Source organism: Aristolochia californica, unplaced genomic scaffold, assembly GCF_029961685.1.
Source record: "Aristolochia californica isolate CCGP_79_NKW_82.1479 unplaced genomic scaffold, dmAriCali1.0.hap1 SCAF_8, whole genome shotgun sequence".
In the NCBI taxonomy this organism is placed as follows: Eukaryota; Viridiplantae; Streptophyta; class Magnoliopsida; order Piperales; family Aristolochiaceae; genus Aristolochia; species Aristolochia californica.
In genome coordinates this window covers 37,336,102-37,357,977 of record NW_027182279.1, presented here as the reverse complement: position 1 = coordinate 37,357,977, position 21,876 = coordinate 37,336,102, and the positions used below count along the sequence as shown (strand labels likewise).

Below are 21,876 nucleotides of genomic sequence, written 5' to 3'. Positions count from 1 at the left end.
CACCTTCCTTGGTCGTGTGGGCTTGGGCCCATCTTCCAACACCCCCTCAAGCTGGGGAGTGAGAGAACATCATGAACGCCTAGCTTGTTGCAAATGGTATATAGGATCTGTCCATATGAAATGACAGTCCACCATAATTTCCAACACTCCCTCTCAAGTTGGTGGTTTCTTCCAAGAGGCCCAATTGGTATAATATAAATGAGAGTAAAATCACTCGTAGCCGTCAGACATCACTCCTAGACGTCAGTTAAATGACTCATGTTGGATGTTAGGCACACTCCTATCCTCTGTAGGTAGTGGGTCTATAGGCATTGCTCAGAAGTATAGTAATATATTCCTCCATCACGGTGTCCCTCCATAGGGCACCGACTCTCAAACAGTAGGAGTAAAGACGCCAATTAAGGGGGCTAACGGGTAATCAGCCGAAAGATAATATTCTAGGGCCACCATGTGCTTTCTTCTTCGTCAAAATAACCAATGCTAACAACAATCAGCAACCGAGAAGTCCTTCTTCAATAATAATGTCTCAATCAGAGAGACACAATAGTAGCAATTGAAATAGGCCTGGGCCCAAATAACACGTACCAAATAGGCATTTATATAGCAATGGATAACCAGTAGGTAGTAAAATTCCTTAAGAGCAATAAGGACACATAAGATAATCTGTTACAAGTCCATCCTTGAATAAGGAAGTTATGCACCAAGTAATGAGTTGAGGATAATCCAAGGTAATAATCAAGCTGGAGTCAAGCCTGTAGCAGATAGAAGATATCAGATAGTAGCTTTGACAGTGAGTGTGTGCGTAAAGCTGAGTAATAGACTACCAATAATAAGTTGAACCAAGTGTTGTTTGATAATCAATAAATCAAACAATCTCCAATGTGTCCATCATTCATACTTCTTCATCTATTCTCCCCCTCAAGCTGAGAGATAATATTAATGATCCCAGTTTGAAGTCAACAAATATTTTACAAGCTCAAGTGCTAATCCACCTATTGTATGATTAAGTAAAAGAAGGCTAGCATCAACAACTTCACTAGCTCAAATATTGTAAACCAAATAACTCAAGCCAAGTCAAATATTTCAATCTTTTCTTGCCTTAATTTTTTTAGGCAAGGATACCAATTCAAATTCTTTGTAATCTTTCAAAATGCCAACAAAATTTCACAAAATTCATGGCTGGAAAAATCTACCAAATAAGGTAGTTTCCTCCTATTTGTGCCAACTTAGCAATCAAAGAAGACACCTTTCCTTGCCTTTTTTTTCTTGAAATCCTTAGGCAAGGCAATCTTTGACAAATAAATCAAGGAAAGTTTATGAAAATTCGATGATCTTCTAAATATTCTTTCCAAATATTGTTAGTTAAAAAACAGAAAATTTCCAAGGGTACATCATGAGATACTTTCCTGATATTGGTCATCAATAACAGCAACTCAAAATTTAAGCAAAAAATTCAACTTAAATCCAGATCTTCGAATACATAAACCAGCATGACCTTTGATTCTTCCAATGCAAATATCTCCTTAAATATAGATCAAGTTGACATGAAATTTTCTCCTTCTGGAACTAGAATTTATTAAATTTTGTCTAAGTATAACTTCTCTTCATAAAATATACTTCTTTTGAGATAAATAATTTGATAGATTTCAGACTTTGTAATCTTGCCGAACTGAGTACTCTTTCTCTTTTGGCCAGCATGACCATTGACTCTTCCGAGATTGATATTTCCAAATAAAAAACTCAAATTGAGAATTTTTTGAATAGGTAAGAAAATAGACTTACGTATATTTATTCTAATATATAATTCTCCATATAAAGTCTAGTTCTTGATAGAAAAAAATGGCTTAAAAGTTGAAGCTTTCTGCTGTTGCATAAAACTTTTCTGTTGCTTGACCTTTGCAGCTTCAGATGTCGATTTCTCTTTGAAGAAAAATCTGATCTCAACATTTATTTTTTATTTAGAAACTAGACTCAAATATCTTTCCAATGATATATAATTTTCTATATGAAACATATGGTAAAAAAGTTATAAAACTATTGTAAAATATGAATTTGGAAATAAGAGAGGAAAAATGAGAAACTCTTGTTTCTTTTTCTTCTTCTTCTTTTCCCTCCCCTTCATCCATCTTCTTCTCCTTTTCCATCTCAAGACTTTCCCCGCTTAGATACCATGTTGATTTTTAGGACTTCATGGATTTAACTCATGGAAAAAAAGAAAGAGAGACTCATTGGGAGAGAATAGGAGATAACAGAAGTTATGGACTTGTATCCTAACCGTCCCCCTGAAACTTAATTTATAGATTGATAAAACTACAATATTATAATTATACCCCTAAAACTTAAACTAATTACATCAATGTCATCTCTATGAGATAATTTTTTATTTACCATTATGCCATCCGTATGTGGGCTTATCGGCCTTCTCCTTGCTTTGTGGGCTTTGAGCCCATCTTCCTCACACTTGGAGTTACATGTCTTCCTTGGTCATGTGGGTTTGGGCCCATCTTCCAACACTCCCTCAAGGTGGGGGAGCGAGAACATCATGAACGCTCTACTCGTTGTAAATGGTGTATAGGATTTTTTCCGTATAAAATGACAGTCCACCATATCTTCCAATAGAATTAATCATTCACCACTTCCAGAAATGACAATCTACCATATCCCACATAACAATCAGTATAAAGGACTTTTACCTATTTATGAAAATTTATAACAAATATCATGACACCCTACTAATTCTCAGAAACAATGAATATACCAACCAGTTACAAATAAACCACTTAAGTCCTAAAGAAATAATCCAGGCAAATCAAGAGCGCAACTTTCATTATCTATTTTCAAATTATCAGGATTCACAAACATCTCAGAACTCCTATAAGTCTAAACAATATCAATTTGGAATTCACAACACGCCATACAAATTCGCCAATTACAATCCAAAAATAAAACAATTCAAAGCTTGCACAAGTTATTAAAAATAGACTAATAGATAAGCACAGAGAATAGAATAATATAGACATGCCCACAAAATTTAACAAATCTTGCATTATGTGACAATTCTTTCATATGTGGTTATGTAGCCCCTCTTCGAGCTCTTTTAGCCACAAGATTGCATGAACGGTAAGAAGAGGAGAAGAACAAAGGAAGGAAAAATAAAAAAAATAAAAAAAAAGAAAAGAGGGAAACCAAGAGGAGGAAGAAACAGAGTACAGGACAGGGAAAAAATTAGAAGATAAAACTGAAGTAAAAGGAGGAGAAGAAGATAGGAAGAAAAGAACAAAAGAGGGAATTCGAGAAAAAAAAAAGGAGAAAGTAAAAAATTGAAAGATAAATATCGAAGTAAGAAGGAAGGGGGGGAGGAGAAAGGAAAAGAATTGAAGCAAAGAAGGATTGAATTAGAAAGATTGGAAGAAAGAAGAAAGGCAAAATAAGTAGAGAATAGGGTTTAGGAACGAGAAAGAAGAAGAATGAAAAAAAAAAAAAAAAATTGGAAGATAATGGGGGTTTAGTGACTTTTAAAGTAAAAGTAAAAGTAAATTAATTTTTCGTGTTAGTGTGCTCAATGGAAAGTACATTGTAAAGTGTTTTTTTGTGTTAGTGTGTAAAATAAAAAATATAGAGGGAAGTGGAGAAAGAGTTTACTAATAAAATACTATGATGGATTTAATTTTATTAAGAGAGTTTTATTTACCTTTTTAATTAAAAAATAAGTTAAATAATTTTAAAATTAAAGATAAAAATAATATACCTACACAAACATGATTACTTTTATAATGTCTATATACTTAATCAAATTCTTACTATAATAATATCTAAATTATCACTCTTAAATTAGTAATTTAATATAATATTAAAGTCATGAATATAATAAATAATTAAATATGGCATTTTATTAATGAAATAAGATAGATTCTAGTTAAATCTAAATTAATATAATAATTAAAAATAAAGATAAATTTATTAATTTAATTAATTATAAAAATAGAATACTTAAACAAATTTGTTTACTTTTACCATGTCTAGATATTTGTTCAAATTCTTGTATTTATAATATCTTAATTATCATTTTTTTAGAAAACACCTCTTTATGATCTCTAAAATCAAAGGCAATTGAATCTTCTCCCACGGCCAGCAATTCATCAGAAGCAAAAGCGTTCTTCTCCTTTTTCTCTTATAGATGTACCAGGAAAGCTCCTGTTGAAAAATCGAAGGGGTTATCAAGAAGTGGTGAGGTTTCTAAACAAAGGTTTTTCAGAGAGATGATGAGGTTTTTGGGAGTGCGAGGATTCAAGGGCTAAAAAGATAAAGAGAAAAAAGTAAGAACTCTTAATTGAGTTGATTAAGAGAACCATTAAGTAAATTTGGATCCTTGATACAAGATCCTAATTATCCCCTCCTCCACCATTAAAGATGAATAATCAAGCTGTTTCAATAAAGTTTCTACTTCTCTTTCCATTCTGGATTAGATTCCGAAGCAAAATCATCAAGAGTAACAAGATAATGCAGTGTGCTCGAGCGAGTAGCCACACTGGATCACTCGAACCAGTCTCAATAACCAGGACTCGAGACAAGAATCATGCCAAAAACTGGCTCTTTTTCAATTCTGAAAAATTGGAGAGTCTGCAAGAATATACAAAAAAAAAAAAAAAATGGCTCTTTTGAATTAAAAAAAAAAACTGCTTGAATAATTGGAATCGCATCAAATTGTACACATTGCCTAGTTCAAGCTGTTGGCTGCCTTTGCTTCCACAGCTTTTTTGAGTTTCCTCCCAAGTGCAAATGCTAATGGAGGTGGAACAGCATTCCCTATCTGCCTGTGCTTGTTTTGGATGTTACCAGAGAAGTAATAACTATCAGGAAAACCCTGCACACACCCAAGGCAATATAACGCCTCAGTAAACCACACTTATACAGGTATGAGCATTCATATTCCCCTGCTTTGTACAAAAATAGAGAACACAGCAATGGCAAGACTTACTTGAGACCGTGCACATTCGCGAACAGTAAGTATACGGTCTTGTTCAGGGTGAAAGCACATGCCAACTTTACCCATTGGCTGGGGATCAGTGATGGAAGTCGGAAAGTTTCCCTCCCAATCCAGCCGTCCAAACAGCCCTTTCCATTGATTGTGCCTCTTGGCAGTGTTTGGCAGGCACCAAGGTATTAAATCAACTATTTGTCCAGTAGAAAGTTTAACCTGCATTTTCAGTAGTCCCATCTGAATGACTAACAATAGTAGTTTTGTACTAAATTTAATGACAGAAACTGTTTAGGACAAATAAGAAGGGTCTGGTGGACGAATCTAATCCACACAGCCGCCTGTGAGGGATCAGATTCTTAGGTTCTTTACTCTGTTCTTAATAGTTCAGTAAGATTACCTTCTCATCAGGGAGGTCACGCCAATCAGCACCTGGACGTTTTGGTATCCTTTGGCATCTGATATAATTGAGCTCATTCATTTCTTTTGATATGTGATCACATAAAGTCATCATGCTTCCTCTTATCTGCTTCTGGAACCATGACACAGGATCCATTGTGTACTGCACAACACAATTCCAGACATAAAAGGAAGATCACAATCAAGATTTGGAAGAAAGAAAGGGCAGGTGCACATTTCCAACAAATTATAAATGTGACTAGAACAAAATGACAGGTGTAGTACAAAGCAAAACCCACTTGGATATCTGGATGAGATGCTCCATTTTTTACTTTTGGAAGGTCTCCTATGGTATCTCTCACAGTTATTGCACGGAAGGGGGCACCGCCAGCAGTACTTCTCACAGCAGTATAATGCACACCCCCTGGTAATGCTATTTTCAGCTCTGGGCTCCCAAACACATGCATAGGCTCTGGCCACTCAGGTAGGATCTGCCCTGGAGCTGCAGCCCATATAAAAGCTCGCTTACGAGACTGAGAAACACCAAATGCCCCCGCTTCAAGAATTCCAAATCGCACCTAAACATTGCCAGAAGATGAAAGGGTAAGGGACTGAAGCTTTAAGTTTTGGAGGAAAAGAAAAAAAAAATATACATCATGAAAGAATTAAGACCTGGTAACCCATTTCAAGAAGTGAAGCAAGAGTAAGTCTGAAAGTTTGTCCTTTGTTGAAAGATACAAAATTTCTCACATTCTCCAAAAGGAAGAATTTGGGCCGGAAGTATTCAGCAAAAGACAAAAATGCCAATATCATTTCACACTGAACCTTGCTCCAAGTGCTTTGACTGAAGCGGTTCATTCCAGAGAAACCCTGCAAAAGAATGGGCTTGAAAAATCTGTGGGGAGATTCTTAAATTCTGGAAAGTATTGAGAAATAATCTGGTAATAAACAAATCAGACCTGACAAGGAGGGCCCCCATTGATGAAATCAACTTCACCTGGCGCTGGAAGATTATTGATCTTCTCCTGACTAAGACGAGCAGCTTGCTCGGCAGCCTCAGAGGTTGAGATGCAATCATCCTTATCCCCACATTTTTCCATTATAGCCCTAAACATGAATTCAAGTATAAGAAAAAATTAAAGGATAAGGTAAGGTTTAATTACAGTAGCTAAACAAGTTTTTAGTTTATCTATGAGTAAAACTGAAGGAAAAGGGTACTACGACAGAGAATGAAGAGGAAGAACCAAGTTCATGATACCTGAGAATGACATTGCAGTTATCATTGAACACCAAAGCATCTGGATGATTGAGCTTAAATGCATCTGCTGCAGGCTCATCATATTCAATTGCCCACTTTGTCACAGAAACCCCTGCCAGAAGTTTGAAATAGAAGATGCTGAGATTTTCTGCATCTCCGAAAGGTTACTCCAAAGATCTAGACAAGTTAATGAATAGTGCTACCTGAATTTTGTAGTCCTTCAGATAGGCCACCACAGCCAGCAAAAATGTCTAGTGTGGCTAAGCATAAACCACTTTCCACCTGGTTAACATTGTCCCAATCATCTTCCCCCACTTTGAATTTCCCTTTGCTCTTCCTTGATGACACCCCATGAGTCACCTTCCCTACCAAGTTCCTCAGTTTCATATTTGCAGGCAACTGTTCCAATGAGAGCATTCCCCAAAAATTTGCACAACTCAAAATTATTTTAAAATTGAAAAAAAAAACATTGAGACTCGCATGGAAAAGACTAGCAAAAATATAATTCACCTGTTTGAGTGATCCATTTGAAAAATCATATGAATATTCACAAAAGAAAATATGATCAAAGGCAGTGGCGTCATCCAGAGATGGAACCTCATGCTTTCTTCGAACATCACACTTTCCTTCTAGCACCTCCACTGAGATTTTAAGAATTTCTTCACTGTAATAGACCTGAATATTTATAAAAATAAATGAACTTTCCAACAAGTACCAAGCACCTAAGACACACAAGAGTTCCTAACCAGCAAAAATAGCTCTTACTTCTCTGATATCAGACATATATGCTTTTTCAGCTGAAATGTCCTCCGGCCTGAAAAACCTCCGCACTTTGACTTTAGTTGATTCATGGTTTGCTGGTTTAGATCCCTGAGGTTTGACCTCAATCTCCAGCAATTGGCACACAACATAGGCTTTCAAACCAATGTTTCTTCCAGCTTTGTATCTTGCCACTTCCTCTGTTTCTTCATAGAAGTGAGAGGGAACCACATACACAAAGTCCTGCACAGAATACTCAACCTTCCTGTAAACAAATCTAGCTTTTGAAGAATTTACACCAAATTCATTCTTTTGGGCATCACTCAATTTGCAAGAATCACAAATCCCAGACCCAAGACCCATTTTTTCCAAAGGAAGATCAAAGAAAGCACCTCTCTCAGGCCAATACAAGCTTTTGCAGTAGTATTCTATGGTCAAATCTCTCTTTTTCCTCTCCTCTTCTTTTGCCTTCGTAATATTATAAGTGTTAATGTTTTCCTTTCTATGTTGATGTCCCCAAGAAATGGACCGCATTTCCACTGTCACTTCTTGTTTCACTTCTGACAATTCAATTTCTAAACACTCATTTATCAAAAACACCTCACTGTCATTGGAAGCATTCCCAAGAACAGTGCTACACCCTCTCTGCAGGACCCTCCCATGGGCCATCTTTCTCTGATCTAACTTTTCAAACAAGTATTCCACATAAATTATTGTGTCTCCTTCAGAATCACTATCTGTTTCTACCAACACTGTGCTACCTAAAGAGATTATAATTCCCCTGACAACTGCACTTCTGTAAAGTGCCTCACAGGTGCTCATCTTACCTATTGATTCACCTTCCCATCTAATCTCCTTTGTACTAGAATTCAACTTACATGTTTTTGAATTCAGATTGGGCGGCTTGGGAGAACTACTTCCTTGGATTAGCACGTTGTCCAACTCACCATTTTCCTCTTCTTCATTCTCTTCCTCTTCAATTTCTTCTTCTTCTTTCAATTCAAGCCCGTCTCCCACCTTAGGCTCCTCTTGAAAGTGACTAGAATAGTAGTCTCTCCAAATTCTATTGATCAGCTTTGTGGTGGTAGCTCGCATAGCCTTCCTTTTGGACTGCACTGGGGCAAGTGTAGCCCTAGGGTTCAAATTTATTTCCTTTTTGACTAGCATCTTCTTATTCATAACTAACTTGGTATGATGCCTCTCCTCCATCTTGTCTGAAAGAACAGAAACAAAAGCACACTTGCGGATTGCATCATCTGGATACACAGAAAATTGTCGAAGGATTATCTGTCCATGGACAACTACATATCTCTCAACAGCACTTGGATTTGAAGAAATATAAGCAAGATCATCCCGCTCAAACTCAGAAACTTTCTTAATGACATCAGGAAAAGAGAGCTTGGAAGCTCGGCTTTGCTCTTTTAACAGTTTGATGATGCCTATTGCAAGCTTTGCAGTTTTGAGGACCGGTTCATACCATGGAGAATACTGTTTTGACGGCCTGCCAAGTCTGTACCTAAACATTTTAGAGACAAACAAGCAAGGCTTTAGTTAACACAATTAAAATAAGAATAATTGCTAGAATCCTGTAAAAAACTACAGGAAAAACAATTATACCAATCTAAAATCTGAGCAAAATAAAACTGCAATATAAATATATTGCCAATACTTCTAGTAAGCATATCTTCTGTTCCTGCATATATCTAGAAATTATACCTAAAAAGATCTAATAAATTATTTCAAATTCGTTATTAACCTCCAATTACAGTAGTAAGATTCTGCTCCACTATCTCAGCCTTCCAAATAGATCAAAGCCATACTGGATATCTTGCTATAAGTACATGTTTGCCCATATTTGAAACAATCATAAGCATGCATAGGCACCACAAATAAAGATGGTAAAGATTTTTAGGAAAAACTGGCATGAGACTATTTGATCAATCTGAACCTTTTACTCGAGCAAATCTTTTTAGAAAAAAGTTCCACAAGACTATTTGATCAGTCTGAACCTTTTAACTCAACAAATCTGTTGACCCATGGCTCTTCATGAATAATTCCTAATCATATGAAAGTATTATCTCATTATAATGGAGAAGACATTTAGAAAAGACAAAAAATATATAAGGCTTAAGTTGGAAGCACTACCAAGCAGTGTCTGTCCGAATTGAGACAAAGACAGTTGATGACCCAAACTCAATCATCCACTCTTTGACTGCACTCAGATAAATCGGAATGCCATCAGAATCAATCTCCTCTAATCCACCTGATGAAGAAGACTGTACCGAGTCCCCCTCAATGCAAAACCCACTGCCATTGTCTTCCGTCATGTTCCCTGAACCAAAGATGGTCACATCCACTTGCGCCCCAGGACATACTGGGAGAAGTTCTAGAGATATAAGCCTCGATTCTGAATTGTAAAGAGACCAGTTGTGAAGCATTCTACGCGGGAGCTCATCAGGATATAAACAATGACTATCATCATCAAAGAAAATGTATTCATCAATTTCTTCAGCAGATGACTTGTAATATGCCGGCAAAGGATAATCATTGGCTATTTCATCTTCATTAATCTTGATATAAAATTTCTTGTGAGAACCAGATATATTTTTTCGGTTTTGCTTTTTCATTGACTTCCTGAATTCCTCATCCTGCAACAAACGAGCCAACTTCTCATCCTCAGTTTCATCAACAATGTCTGAACTTGAAACAGATTTTCCTGGATCATCACCATCCCTAATTTGCAAAGTCCCATGTAAGACTACAGCTTCTAGTTGGCTTAAGTCATTCCTCTTCTTACACTCATCCAATAGACTTACAAGAACGGGTAATTTAGCAAAGATCTGATCTTTTGCTGTTGAAGTATCATCCAACCCAACAAGTTGAGTGTAGATAAATTCACCCAATGAGACAATAAAGTCCTTGCTCGGCACTCCATGAAAGGTTTTAGTTGCACTCATAGATCGTACAACTGTTGCAAGCAACTCTTCCAGACTCGAATTTGGATTTCCACCACATGTAGGCGATAGTTTTTGAAATACTTCAACACAAATTTTAGCCTTATCATAGAAGTAACCAAATGACTCTCTATAACTACTACCTGGTTTGACGCAATCATAATCTGCAAGATCTGTTGAAACCCATATTATGGGAGACCCATCTTCATAGCCAGAGATCGACCATTCTTCAATACGTCCAAACCCTTCACATCTTACTCCCTTTTCTTTTTCCTTTTCTGATAATTCAAGGGGTAAGATCACAGCAGTAATGTACAAGTCCTCAACTTCAGACATCTCAAAGGGCTTTGGAACTCCGTCAAAATCATGGAGGATGAAATCAACAAGCCTTCTATTTGGCCGGATTTCATCTTTGCCATGTATTCCTTCAGTCAAACGGATAGCTTCTAATTCTTCTTCAGCTACAAGACCATCCTTAGTTTCATAGATGGAAGACTTCTCATTTAAACGAATGGACTTCTCCTTGAAATCTAAACATGCAGCAACTCGTTTTGGCATTTTACGAGATCCTGCTGAGCTTTCAGTGGTCTCAGATGCTATTCGCTTCTTTTTTTTCATATCAGTCAATGCCACCCCCTCAACATCCATTTTAACACCATCATTTAAGTCTGATTTTGACCTTAGAGAACGCCTACAGCCTCTGACCTCACTATTCATTCCTGTAGCAAGAATTAAAGTGACAATATGAATAAAATAAACCAAAAAATAAATAAAATAACAAAAAAAAATGATGTCATACGCAATAAGAAGCAAAGGAGATGAGGAACTACTCAATGCACTTAAGAAACACTTTCACTAGACTGATGGTTTCAGTATTGAAGAGATCACAACAACAAAATAGTTAAATTGCCATCAAAGAGAGCTCAAAATAAAACCACAATCAAGCAGAAACACCAAAATCAAAAAGTGAATTAAAAAAGAAAACCTTGAGAACAACAGTGAAATAGAAAATAAAGACCAAACATAGAGCAAAAAAATAAAGGATACTACGAACTAAAAATAAAACAACAAAACAAGATCGATAAAAGTTAACCTATATCAATGGCCCAAAATAAGAACATTTTTAAAGAAACAGTATATAATGCAAAAATAAAATAAAGAACAATAAACAGGTAAACTACAGGGGCTCAAACCAAAAGAAGGTTATGAAGCAAGGAGTCCCTGCAAGTTGTAGGAAAAAAGAAAAATGAATGCAAATGCTACAAGAAAAACACAACTCGCAAACAGGCAATGCCAGGAAATTAGCACAGTTTAAAACAAGAAAGGCATAAAAGAGGAAGGCACAGACATAAACATGTAGGAATTGAACATAAAGGAAAAACAGGCTACCAGTATCCCTGAATTTAAAGAAAATATATAATACTGAATTAAAAAATAAAGCTTAAGAACAATAAAGGAAGATGTAATCACACTAATAATAATATCAAACTACTCAAATAAAATTGCAAACAAAGAATTTCTATAGAAAAAATTAATATGACAACATATCACCTACAATCTCTGCAGTCACTATTCATTCAAATAGCAAGATTAGTATGACAACATTAATAAAATAAATCAATGAAGAAATAAAAATAACAAATACAGGAAAGTGATAGACAATAGGAAGCGAATGAGATGAAGAACTACTCAACACACTCAAGAACAACTGTTTCACTAGACAGAATGTTATAGTATTGATAGACTGAATGTTTCAGTATTGTCTGATTGGGTAAACTCATCTACACTCAACTCATTGTGTTGGATGATACTTCAACAGCAAACAATCAGATCTTTTGCTAAACTGTCTGTTCTTACAACTCAACTGGATGAGTGTAAAAAGAGAAAAAACATATGCCAACTAGAACCTGTAGTCTTGCATGGGACTTTGCAAATCTGTTACTTGCAGTTCAGGCATTGTTGATGAAACAGAGAACGAGCACTGGCCCCTTCATTACAAGAAGAGTATAGCAAGTCAATTAAAAGTAAAACCAAAGAAATATTTCCAGTGCCCATAGACGTTTTATATCAAGGTCAATGAAGAAGAAATAGCCAATGATTATCCTTTGTCAGCATATTACAAGTTATCTGTCAAAAAAATGAAAGAATACACTTTCTTTGATGATGACAGTCATTATTTGTATCCCAGTGGCTTTAAAATAAAAAATAAAGTAAACATAAAGCAAGAAAACAAGATCTACAAAGGTTTATTAATCTATAGCACATAATGGTACAAAATAAACAACATTTTTAGAGAAAATGTTTCTAGGTAAAGAAAAATTGTCTTTAAGCATAACATAATATATTGCAAATATATATATATATATATATATATATATATATATATATATATATATATACACAGATATATAGATATAGATATAGATATAGATATATAAATATATAGATAGATAGATAGATATAAGAGACAAAAAAAAAAAGTGAATTACAGGGGCTCAAAGAAAAAGAAGGTTATCAACAATGAATAGGCAAAGAGTTCCTGCAGGTTGTATGAAACAACAAAAAGGATCACAAATGCTACAGGAAAAAAACACAAAGACACAAACAAGCAGCCCCAGGAAACTAGCACAGTTAACAACAAGGCATAAAAGAGGATGACACAGACAAAAACATCCAAAGCACAGGAAGTCAACATAAAGAAACCCCAGCCAAGCTACCAGTATCCCCAAATTTAGGAGAAATGTATAATTCTGAGCTAAAAAATGAAGTTCTTGCAAACAATTCTACAAAGAAAATAATAGCAAACAAAGTTATGCTAAGAACAAAAAACAAGAAAAACTAACACTAACGCAGAGCAAGAACATTCAGCACAGGCTTACAAGCATAGCATACTAAAAAAAATAGACCAAAAATATAGATCAGAATAGTGCACAACATTGAACATAAACCCACAAGTGATCAACATTCAATGAGGTGAATAAGATGAAGAGGGATCGAGAATGTCATGCCAAAATTTACAGAAAATGAAGCAAAAGGTAGAAACTGTCGGTAATTGATGCATTAAGATGTTCAAGAAGAAAAATATGAGTTGTATCAGCGTAGGTGAATTCTACTGCACAGACAACAACCATGATGTAAATTGATTAGAGAATAAAAATAAAAAGTAATGCAAGAAAAAACACGTTTGAACACGAAATTGAATCAAATGAGTGATAAAATACGAAAATGCAACGTACTCATGACCGGAGCAGGGATTTAATTCTTAACGTTCCATAAAAGGACCTCCAAAGATGAAACGAAGGAGAAGAAAGAAAGAAATACGTACGAGAAAGAGATATATCATATCAAAAAGAAGGAAAACTTCTGGCTTCACAAACGACAATTTGCAGGAATATTAATGGAGAGTAACAAAAACGAGGAAGAACTTACGGAACTTTTAAAGGAACCAAACAAAGAAAACCCAAACTCACCAAAGAAATTGAAACTCGCATACGAGAAGCAGTCGTTCTAAAAGCAAATAGGACACCACTTGTAAACCATATATATAAAGACTTTCATAAACGCAAGATCGCATGCTTCTTGAACCTTTTTTTCAGTTACAGGAGTACGTTAAGTAGATAAAAACAAAAGGCAACCGGAATATATAACGGATTTCATAGCCCAAAAAAAAAAAAAAAGTGAAGAAGAAATAACTCAACGGACATTATAACTTATTTTACTTTCTGACGACCAAAAAGAGGAAAGGAAAAAGTCGCCGAATGAAAGAATTAAATCCATAAACAAGCTACGAACAAGCAATAAAACTGAGAAGGAAGGAAGGAAGGAAATAAACCAACTTCTGGTTTTAAAACGATAAATGCAACTGAAAACAAAACCGAGGATAGATAGTGCTAGAGGATTCAGTTCTCTCAATACCCAAATTGTCCGCAGAGAAGAGAAAAGCCAGGATAGAGTAGAGGAGTTAAATCCAGAAAATTTCAGACACCACATCGGGAAACTTCTCAATCCAAAACCAGTTGCAATCAAACCCCACGGAAGAAGCCCGCCCTACCTGAAGCAACGCGACCTTTCGGAGGCTTCACAGTCTCCGGATTTAATTCCAGCGCCGCCGCGGATCCCATTTTGCTGCTTCCTCAAGCGACCCACGAAATCAATGTGTTTTGAACCGAACAAGGGTCTCGAAAACCCTGGCAGAGAGCTTCCCTGATCGTAAAACGACGGGATTCGAAACCCCTGTCAAAATGAAAGCTGGCTTTCTCCAACGGGGTTTAAGAGAGCTTCTTCGAAAGAGGAATCGGCGGGGAAAAGGATTTTGGCTCTCGTTTTTTGGGGTTGGCGCCTGGTTTTCCATCTTCCCGCCAATGGGCAATTAACCCAACGTGCAGAGTGCCGAATTACACCCAAAAACATATCATCGTCTATTATAGAGGTTGATGCATGACTCGTTAAATTACAATACACAATAGAATTATGTATTGTCCTATGTCATTAAACATTAAAATATTTGGAGCAGTTCTATTAGCGAAAAATTTGTTGGCGGAATTTGCTTACTCGTTTCACTGGTAGAATTTCTACAAGTGAATTTTCAATTTTGTTGGCAAAGGAAAAAACATTATTATTAATCTTTTTTATATTTTATGTTACAATTGATATTTTCCCTGATTAATGTAAATATCAAAATTTAAACAAAGTAAAAATAATCAAGTGAATATAAAATGTTAAGTATATAACAAGAACAATATACATAATAAAACCCCAAAAAGATTTACAAATTGTACAATTTTTTTACAAATTATAAAATATAATAAAAAAAACTATACACCATCTATGAGGATAATGAGGTGGATGACTATGAGTGTGCATTTAATGAAAATGAAAGAAAAAAGTAATAAATAACTATACACCATTTATTGAAATAATCAATGCATCTTATCCTTGATGATCTTCATCTTATTTTCATAGTCATTTTGTAGATTATTCATCCACTCTTCAGCGAGATGCTCTACTCCTCAGCACAACGTTCATACTCTTCAACACGATTCTCAAACTCCTTAGCATGATACTCAAACTCCTCAACACGATGCTCAGACTCCTCAATCTGACACTTTACATTTCTCAACTGCTTCTGGGTTTGAATCACAACCCCTTTAATTTCCCACAACTCCTCTATACATGCAGTCGAATGTGATAAAGATGGTCAAACCATCTTGACTACAGGAGGTTGAATAACACCCAGCCCCTTAACATCTCTCTCTCTCTCTCTCTCTCTCTCTCGGTTTGACACCTTGCATGCAAAGTTGCTTGTCACACATTGGTTATTGATTAGTTGATACAATTTATGACTAGGGATTATGTGAATATGGCTGGTAACTGTGACTTGCTTAAGATCACTACTATACCCTTAAAAGGATTGTCAAACTATTTGAGTTGGTCTCAGTTAGTCAAGAGGTTCCTTATTACTTGAGATCTCTTAGGACATTTGACCGAACCATCTCCACCCGTAAATGAGGAAGATAAATCTTATACTAAATGGCTTAAAGATGACACCGTTGTTATCAGTGGGTTAATAAATAGTATGAAAGAGTTTGTGGTAAATATTGTTGTCTACCTTGAAATGGCTAAGCAAATATGGGACATTGTGCAAAATTATATTGTAGTTCTAAGAATTTGAAAAAATTGTAAAATGTCTTTTAGACAATGTTTAATACGAAACAAGGGAAAATTTTGCATGAGTAATTGGCTCGATTTAGAGCGCTTATTCAAAAATGGAAAATTGTTCAGCCTTACTCTACTGATATTTCAGTTCAGGAAAAACAGTGGAAAGCTTTAGCAGCTGCTATTTGTTTGGCTAATATTAAATCGTACCTAGAGGTGGAAAAATCACAACTTCTTAGTTCTACAACACTTCAATCATTTGATGATATAAGTGTCACATTACTTCGGATTCCAGACGCTTCTTCCAGACCTCATGTTGAGATATCTTCAGCCATGTACTCTAATAATAGGGATACAAGTTCAACCAATAGAGGTTGCAGTAGAAATTCTAGAAGTAGTAGAGGTGGTTCTAGGTCTTAGAGGTCTGATAATCTTGTGTGCACTTACTGTAGAGTATAAATCATCTGGTTGATTCTAGCTTGAAAATTTATATTAATCGATCAACCAAAGTACCGATTTTTCCAAATGGGCAAATAATTGCTAGTTCGAGTTGGGGAAGTTATAAATACCCCCCACCAAACCGTGTATTGAGAAGTTAATGAGCATTATTGGCGAATACTTCAAGCCTTTATTCTCAATTTGGCATATTATTTCAAAAGTTTTTTAGAGTGGAAGAGTGTGCAATATTCATTGAAATTCCACATATCTTTCCACCCTATCCTTGCATTTATATATTCAAGCTCCTTCAATCACTTCACATTATGCAGCTAAAGAAGAGGAAATTTGAATCTCTCAAGGAGAAGGACCTCTCCAAGCAAGGGTGTATACATTACCTTTCTTTTTACTTAAATTAGTGAAAAGTTCATCTACAACCTATAGAATCTAAATAATAAGGGCCATGTAGAGCTAGAAACTAGCATCAAATTCTTAGGAAGATAGTCATTGTAAAAAAAAGCATGTATTAAGATACACGTGGCTTAAAGAGAGCTAAAATCTCTTTATGTAATTCTAGCTACTAGAGCTTTTCAATAGTGGAATTTTCGAAGATTGGGTGTTAATACCACTAGGGGAATATCAATAACAAAAATTCTCTTTGTCTCCTATGGTGTGTGCATGTTTTGATTTACTTGTTTTTATGCATGATTTTTTTTACCCTTACAACTTAATTTCAATTTGATATTCTCAATTTACCCCACCCTTGAAAAAGCCACCCAGGCCAACACCTTTAACCAAGACTCTTTTGTGAGACCTCATTCAATGAGACTCCTCTTAGACTCCACCATATTAATTTTTTTATCTTTTGAGACTTCTTGTTATGAGAGTCATTTAAAACTCTTCCTTACCTGCTCTTCAACACTCCCCCTCAAGCTAAAGTATATAACTTTAACTTGCAATGAAAAATATTTTTGCTCTTCAATGTTCATTGACCAAAAAAATTTCATAGATGTTAAATCTTCATCATTTGTCCCCAACCCTTTCTTGAATATTTTGGTCATATAAAAATTACCACAACATGTAGAACAAAATACCTTTTTTTTGTACTTCTTCTTCCACTTTCTCCCCTCAAATTGGGGATAAAAAGGACGTAGAGACCTAGTTTGGACAAAAAACTATGTGGAAGAAGAAAATCACTCCCAGCCATACAACAAAGTTCCATACACCAATCAAAAAAATCATAATCTAGAACACACTCTGTTCAATTTTAAAGGCGAAACAATGGCCCAACTTTAGGGTTTAACAAAGAGACCACCTCACTTTTTTAGGGTAGCTCGAACATAAACCATCTCGTAGGTAAAGAATAAAAGATTTGACTCAAAGTAGATGTTGGGCATATTCCTATACTTTTTAGATAGTGGATCTAGGCATTGCTCTGAATTGATAAAACACAAGATGATAAAATGAATAAATAATAGAGGAAAAATAACTTTAACTGGAAGGAAGTGACTATGCAACACTCATACTTCCAAAATAACCTTTTAAAAAAAAACTAGGGGAGACTAAAATGGTAGAACTTAATAAATTTGACCAACTATAACTTTTTTGGGGTGGCCACAATTTTTTTGAGTTAACTATATGCAAGATACGTAAAACCATGTAATAAAAACGCAAAACTTGAAACTAACATCGAAGTAAGATGTTGCATACCTTGAATTAGCACCTCATAGAGTGATTAAGTCAAACTCCTTGATTAGAAGAGAAATTTGTCTAAAAGACTTTGATTTTAGGAGAAAAAGAAACTGAATTCACATCAATACTTGGAGAGATAATAGGAGAGTAATTAGGAAAAAAAAGGAGAGGTTTTGGGTAAAACTGACCCTTGGTACTTATGATATATATATCTCCAAAATCATAACTCATAATCACAAACGGTTTATTTATTAAGAAACAAGACTCAAAGAGATTTAAATCGATACCTAATTTGACATACAAAGCTTCATTCTTGAATCTTTTGTGACCTTTTGATTTTCTTCATTTAGTGGCTTGCCCTTTGCTCACTCCAATGTGATTATCTCCTTAAATATAGATCGGATTGACATGAAATTTTCTCCTTAAGAAAATAGACTTTGATAAATTTCATCCAAATATAATTTTTATTCTTAAAATATACTTATTTTGAGAGAAAGAATCTAAGAGATTTGAGACTCGTTAATCTGGATAAATTGAGTACTCTTTCTTCTTTTTCAAGCATGACCATTGACTCTTCTGAAATCGACATCTCCCTCTAGAAAAATCATATTGTGAATTGCTTTCATAGGTAATAAAATATAATTAAAGATATTTCTTTTGATATATAAATATCCATATAAATTATCATTCTTGATGGAATAAAATGGTTAAAAAATTAAAAACTTTTTGTTACTTCAAATATTGATTTCTCTTTGTAGAAAACTTCAATTGCCAAAATTATTTTTTTATTTATATGAAAAGTTCAGTATGAAGGTGTGAACGCCAAGAGAACAATGGGTACTGGGATAGGAAAGAAAAAAGAAAGATAGAAAATGAACCAAAACTACTAGAGATAATAGATTAGAAAAAAAAAATCACATTATCTTTGTGGGTTGATTGAGTTAACTCATTGCACCCACTTTGATACCATGTTGAATTTTTGAAAAAGGAAAATACTTCATGTTGAAAAACTGATATGGAAGAGTCTTACATGACATTTACAATAAGAAGTCTTATTGAGTCAAAAAATTTATGGAAGGAGATCTCATAGAAGAGTTTCAATAAAAATATATTTTATTTATGTTATTCTTCTATTTATGTTCAGTTGTTTAATTATGTTAGGACTTATCTTTTAAGTGTTAGACTTTGGGTGTAATTGGGACAATGGTTGTTTAATTGAATTTGAACCTTACTACTTTCTTTTATTCTAAATAGGGGCTCAAGTACTCAGATTACAACAAGTTAGTGAGGTTTTTCTCTTTTCAAAAAATTCAACACTTCACTAACTTGTTGTAATTTGAGTACAATGAGCCTCTATTTATAATATAGGATACAAGTAGAATCCAATTACAATTAAACTACCCTTATCCCAGTTACTCCCAAAGTTAAACACTAAAAGATAAATACTAGAATAATTCAATAACTAAACATGAATAGAAGACTAACATAAAAATATGGCATAGTTATGTCACAAATGAAGTATGTTCTAAATGTTTTACAAGAAATTGGAATGCTTAGGTGCAAACCGGCCAATATATCCATGGAGCCCAATATTAAATTATGTGTTGAAGGTGGTGATGATGTTGTTGTTGGAAGGTTCCAACGATTGGTTGGGAAATTGATCTATATCTTGGCTACAAGACATGATATATCTTATTCGGTTACTGTCGTCCATGAGTTTATGCATCTATTATAGCAAACTCAATGGGCAGCATTCGAAAGGATTCTTCGACACTTGAAGAAAAACCTGGTCAAGGGTTATTATTCAAGAGCCATGGACAAATAGACATAGAAGGCTTTGCAAATCCACCTTTGGTTATTGTACAATTGTAGGAGGTAATCTAGTCACCTGGAGAAGCAAAAAGCAAATGAGGTAGTCTATATGAAGCAACCTCGAGGGTATGTTGTTGAGTGGGAGGCACATAAGGTTGGCTCAAGAAGACTCTTTATGGCTTAAAATAGAGTCCACGAGTTTGGTTTGAAAATTTTAGTCAAGTTGTTATATCAATGGGATTTCATAGAAGCCATTGTGATCACTCATTATTTATTCTAAAACGACCATCTAGAATTATTATCTTATTGGTATATGTAGATGATATCATCATATCTGGGAGTGACAAATCATGCACTTGAAAAGTTAAAATCCCTTTTTGGCGAATCACTTTCAAACTAAGGATCTAGGTCAACTGAAATTTTTTATAGGTGTTGAGGTAGCGAGAAGCAAAGTTTGCTTCATAATGTAGAAAACAAAACTTTGAATCATGATTTTTTTCTATCTCTTCTTTGCAAAACCAACATGCAACACTGTCAGTGCAAGGTTTAATTGTTCAAATCTGCTTGATATATACTGAAAAGGAAAAAAAAGTAATTCAAAATAGAGTCTATCTAAGTTAAGTGCACCCAAATTTTAATTGAACGGTCAAATTTAAGACATGTATCGTAAAACTTTTTTTCTTCTTATTTTACATTTATTTCTTATCCGTCACATTTATTATTGACATTCATTTAAGTTTCTTTCTTATTTTTATAAATTCAAAGGATAAAATAGAGATAATAGTATTCTATAAGTATAATTTAATTATTACATTCTAGTAAATATAGTAACTTATAAGGAAGAAAAAGTTGGGTGTTGTCATGGTTGGCTAGATTTTAGTACAATGAACCTTTCCTTATGATAATATATTTTTTCAACTTCGGACTATTATGAAATTTTATTGAACTAATGATATTTATTCAGTAGAGATTTGTAGCACATTCTTTTAGAAACTTTATGATATAGCATTCTTCACCTCCCAAAATATTAACAACTAGACCACTTTAAATTACACTATAACTTTTATATCTTTTATGGGTTTCGTACAATTTTTTTACAGCTATATCCTAATTTCAATACGATTTTAGACTTATGAGACATACTTGAGGATAAACAACTAAATCTTTAGGAGCTGTTTTTTTTTTACCCATAAAAATATAAAATTAATTTATGTTTAGTTAATTGTCATTAAAATTTCAAGCCAATTGTTGCATCAAAACAAAAGATATATTAAATGAACATAAGGGTAAAATTTTTACCGATTAAATGATCATAAATAAGGATAAAATTACCGGAAAAGTAGGATAAATTTACCATGCTACTTTCATACTATATGGGTAATCTAAAATGCAATGCTATTTATTCATACTAGTTCTATTTAATAAATGAATCTGAGTAAGTTGTTAAACTTTAGTTTCTTATAAAATTAAACAATTTTGTTTCATACCCAAAAATAGCTAAATAACTAGAACAAGTAATAAAGCAATATTGGTAGTCTTGGCACCATCTTTGACTAGTAAAATTGGTAGCCTTGGAACGCTAGACTTCAAACTTCACCACAAAATGCTATTACCAAATTAAAAAAATTTCATGATTTTAAAAATCTACTTGTCTATTATATATTTTTCATGAGAAAATTTTACAAAGATTTTAAGTAATTATTATTGTATATTTTCTTTTGTTAGGTCCTGAGGAGTACAAACATTGGGGAGGGGGTGAATAGGTTTGTGTGAGTTATTTACAATTTTAGCCTCTTCTTACTTAACCTTGTCAATTATGCTTTGTGGCCTAAATTGGTGTAAATTCAAAGTCTAGGGCTATTTACATACCTCACAAGGGATACTTCATTTTTTATAAAGGTTTACAATTCTCTTTGCATATTGCTAATCCAATG

The 21,876-nt window shown here is 34.3% G+C and overlaps 1 protein-coding gene across 2 annotated transcripts; it reads right to left on the bottom strand.

Moving 5' to 3' along the window:
- Nucleotides 1-4,571: 4,571 nt before the first annotated feature.
- LOC137938608 (DNA (cytosine-5)-methyltransferase 1B-like) lies at nucleotides 4,572-14,685 on the bottom strand. Of its 2 annotated transcripts, XM_068783568.1 has the most exons (12): nucleotides 14,400-14,684; nucleotides 9,540-11,067; nucleotides 7,401-8,910; nucleotides 7,146-7,310; nucleotides 6,839-7,034; nucleotides 6,636-6,747; nucleotides 6,337-6,484; nucleotides 6,050-6,247; nucleotides 5,677-5,955; nucleotides 5,379-5,540; nucleotides 4,979-5,197; nucleotides 4,572-4,864 (listed from the first exon to the last, which is right to left on the bottom strand). In XM_068783568.1, the coding sequence occupies exons 1-12, from the start codon at nucleotides 14,467-14,469 to the stop codon at nucleotides 4,718-4,720; spliced, it is 4,734 nt and encodes a 1,577-aa protein (XP_068639669.1). In that variant the 5' UTR covers nucleotides 14,470-14,684; the 3' UTR covers nucleotides 4,572-4,717. The 2 variants fall into 2 exon arrangements, with proteins under 2 accessions (XP_068639669.1, XP_068639668.1); XM_068783567.1 differs by having other exon boundaries at nucleotides 6,839-7,310; nucleotides 14,400-14,685.
- Nucleotides 14,686-21,876: the final 7,191 nt, after the last annotated feature.

Bases quoted from the DNA above. Each gene is read 5' to 3' on its own strand.
- LOC137938608 (XM_068783567.1), bottom strand. From the start codon at position 14,469: ATGGGATCCGCGGCGGCGCTGGAATTAAATCCGGAGACTGTGAAGCCT. The intron at 11,068-14,399 runs GTAGGGCGGGCT...TTCTTGCTACAG, and splicing joins GAAAGGTCGCGTTGCTTCAG to GAATGAATAGTGAGGTCAGA. The intron at 5,541-5,676 runs GTGGGTTTTGCT...TGTGTTGTGCAG, and splicing joins CATCTCATCCAGATATCCAA to TACACAATGGATCCTGTGTC.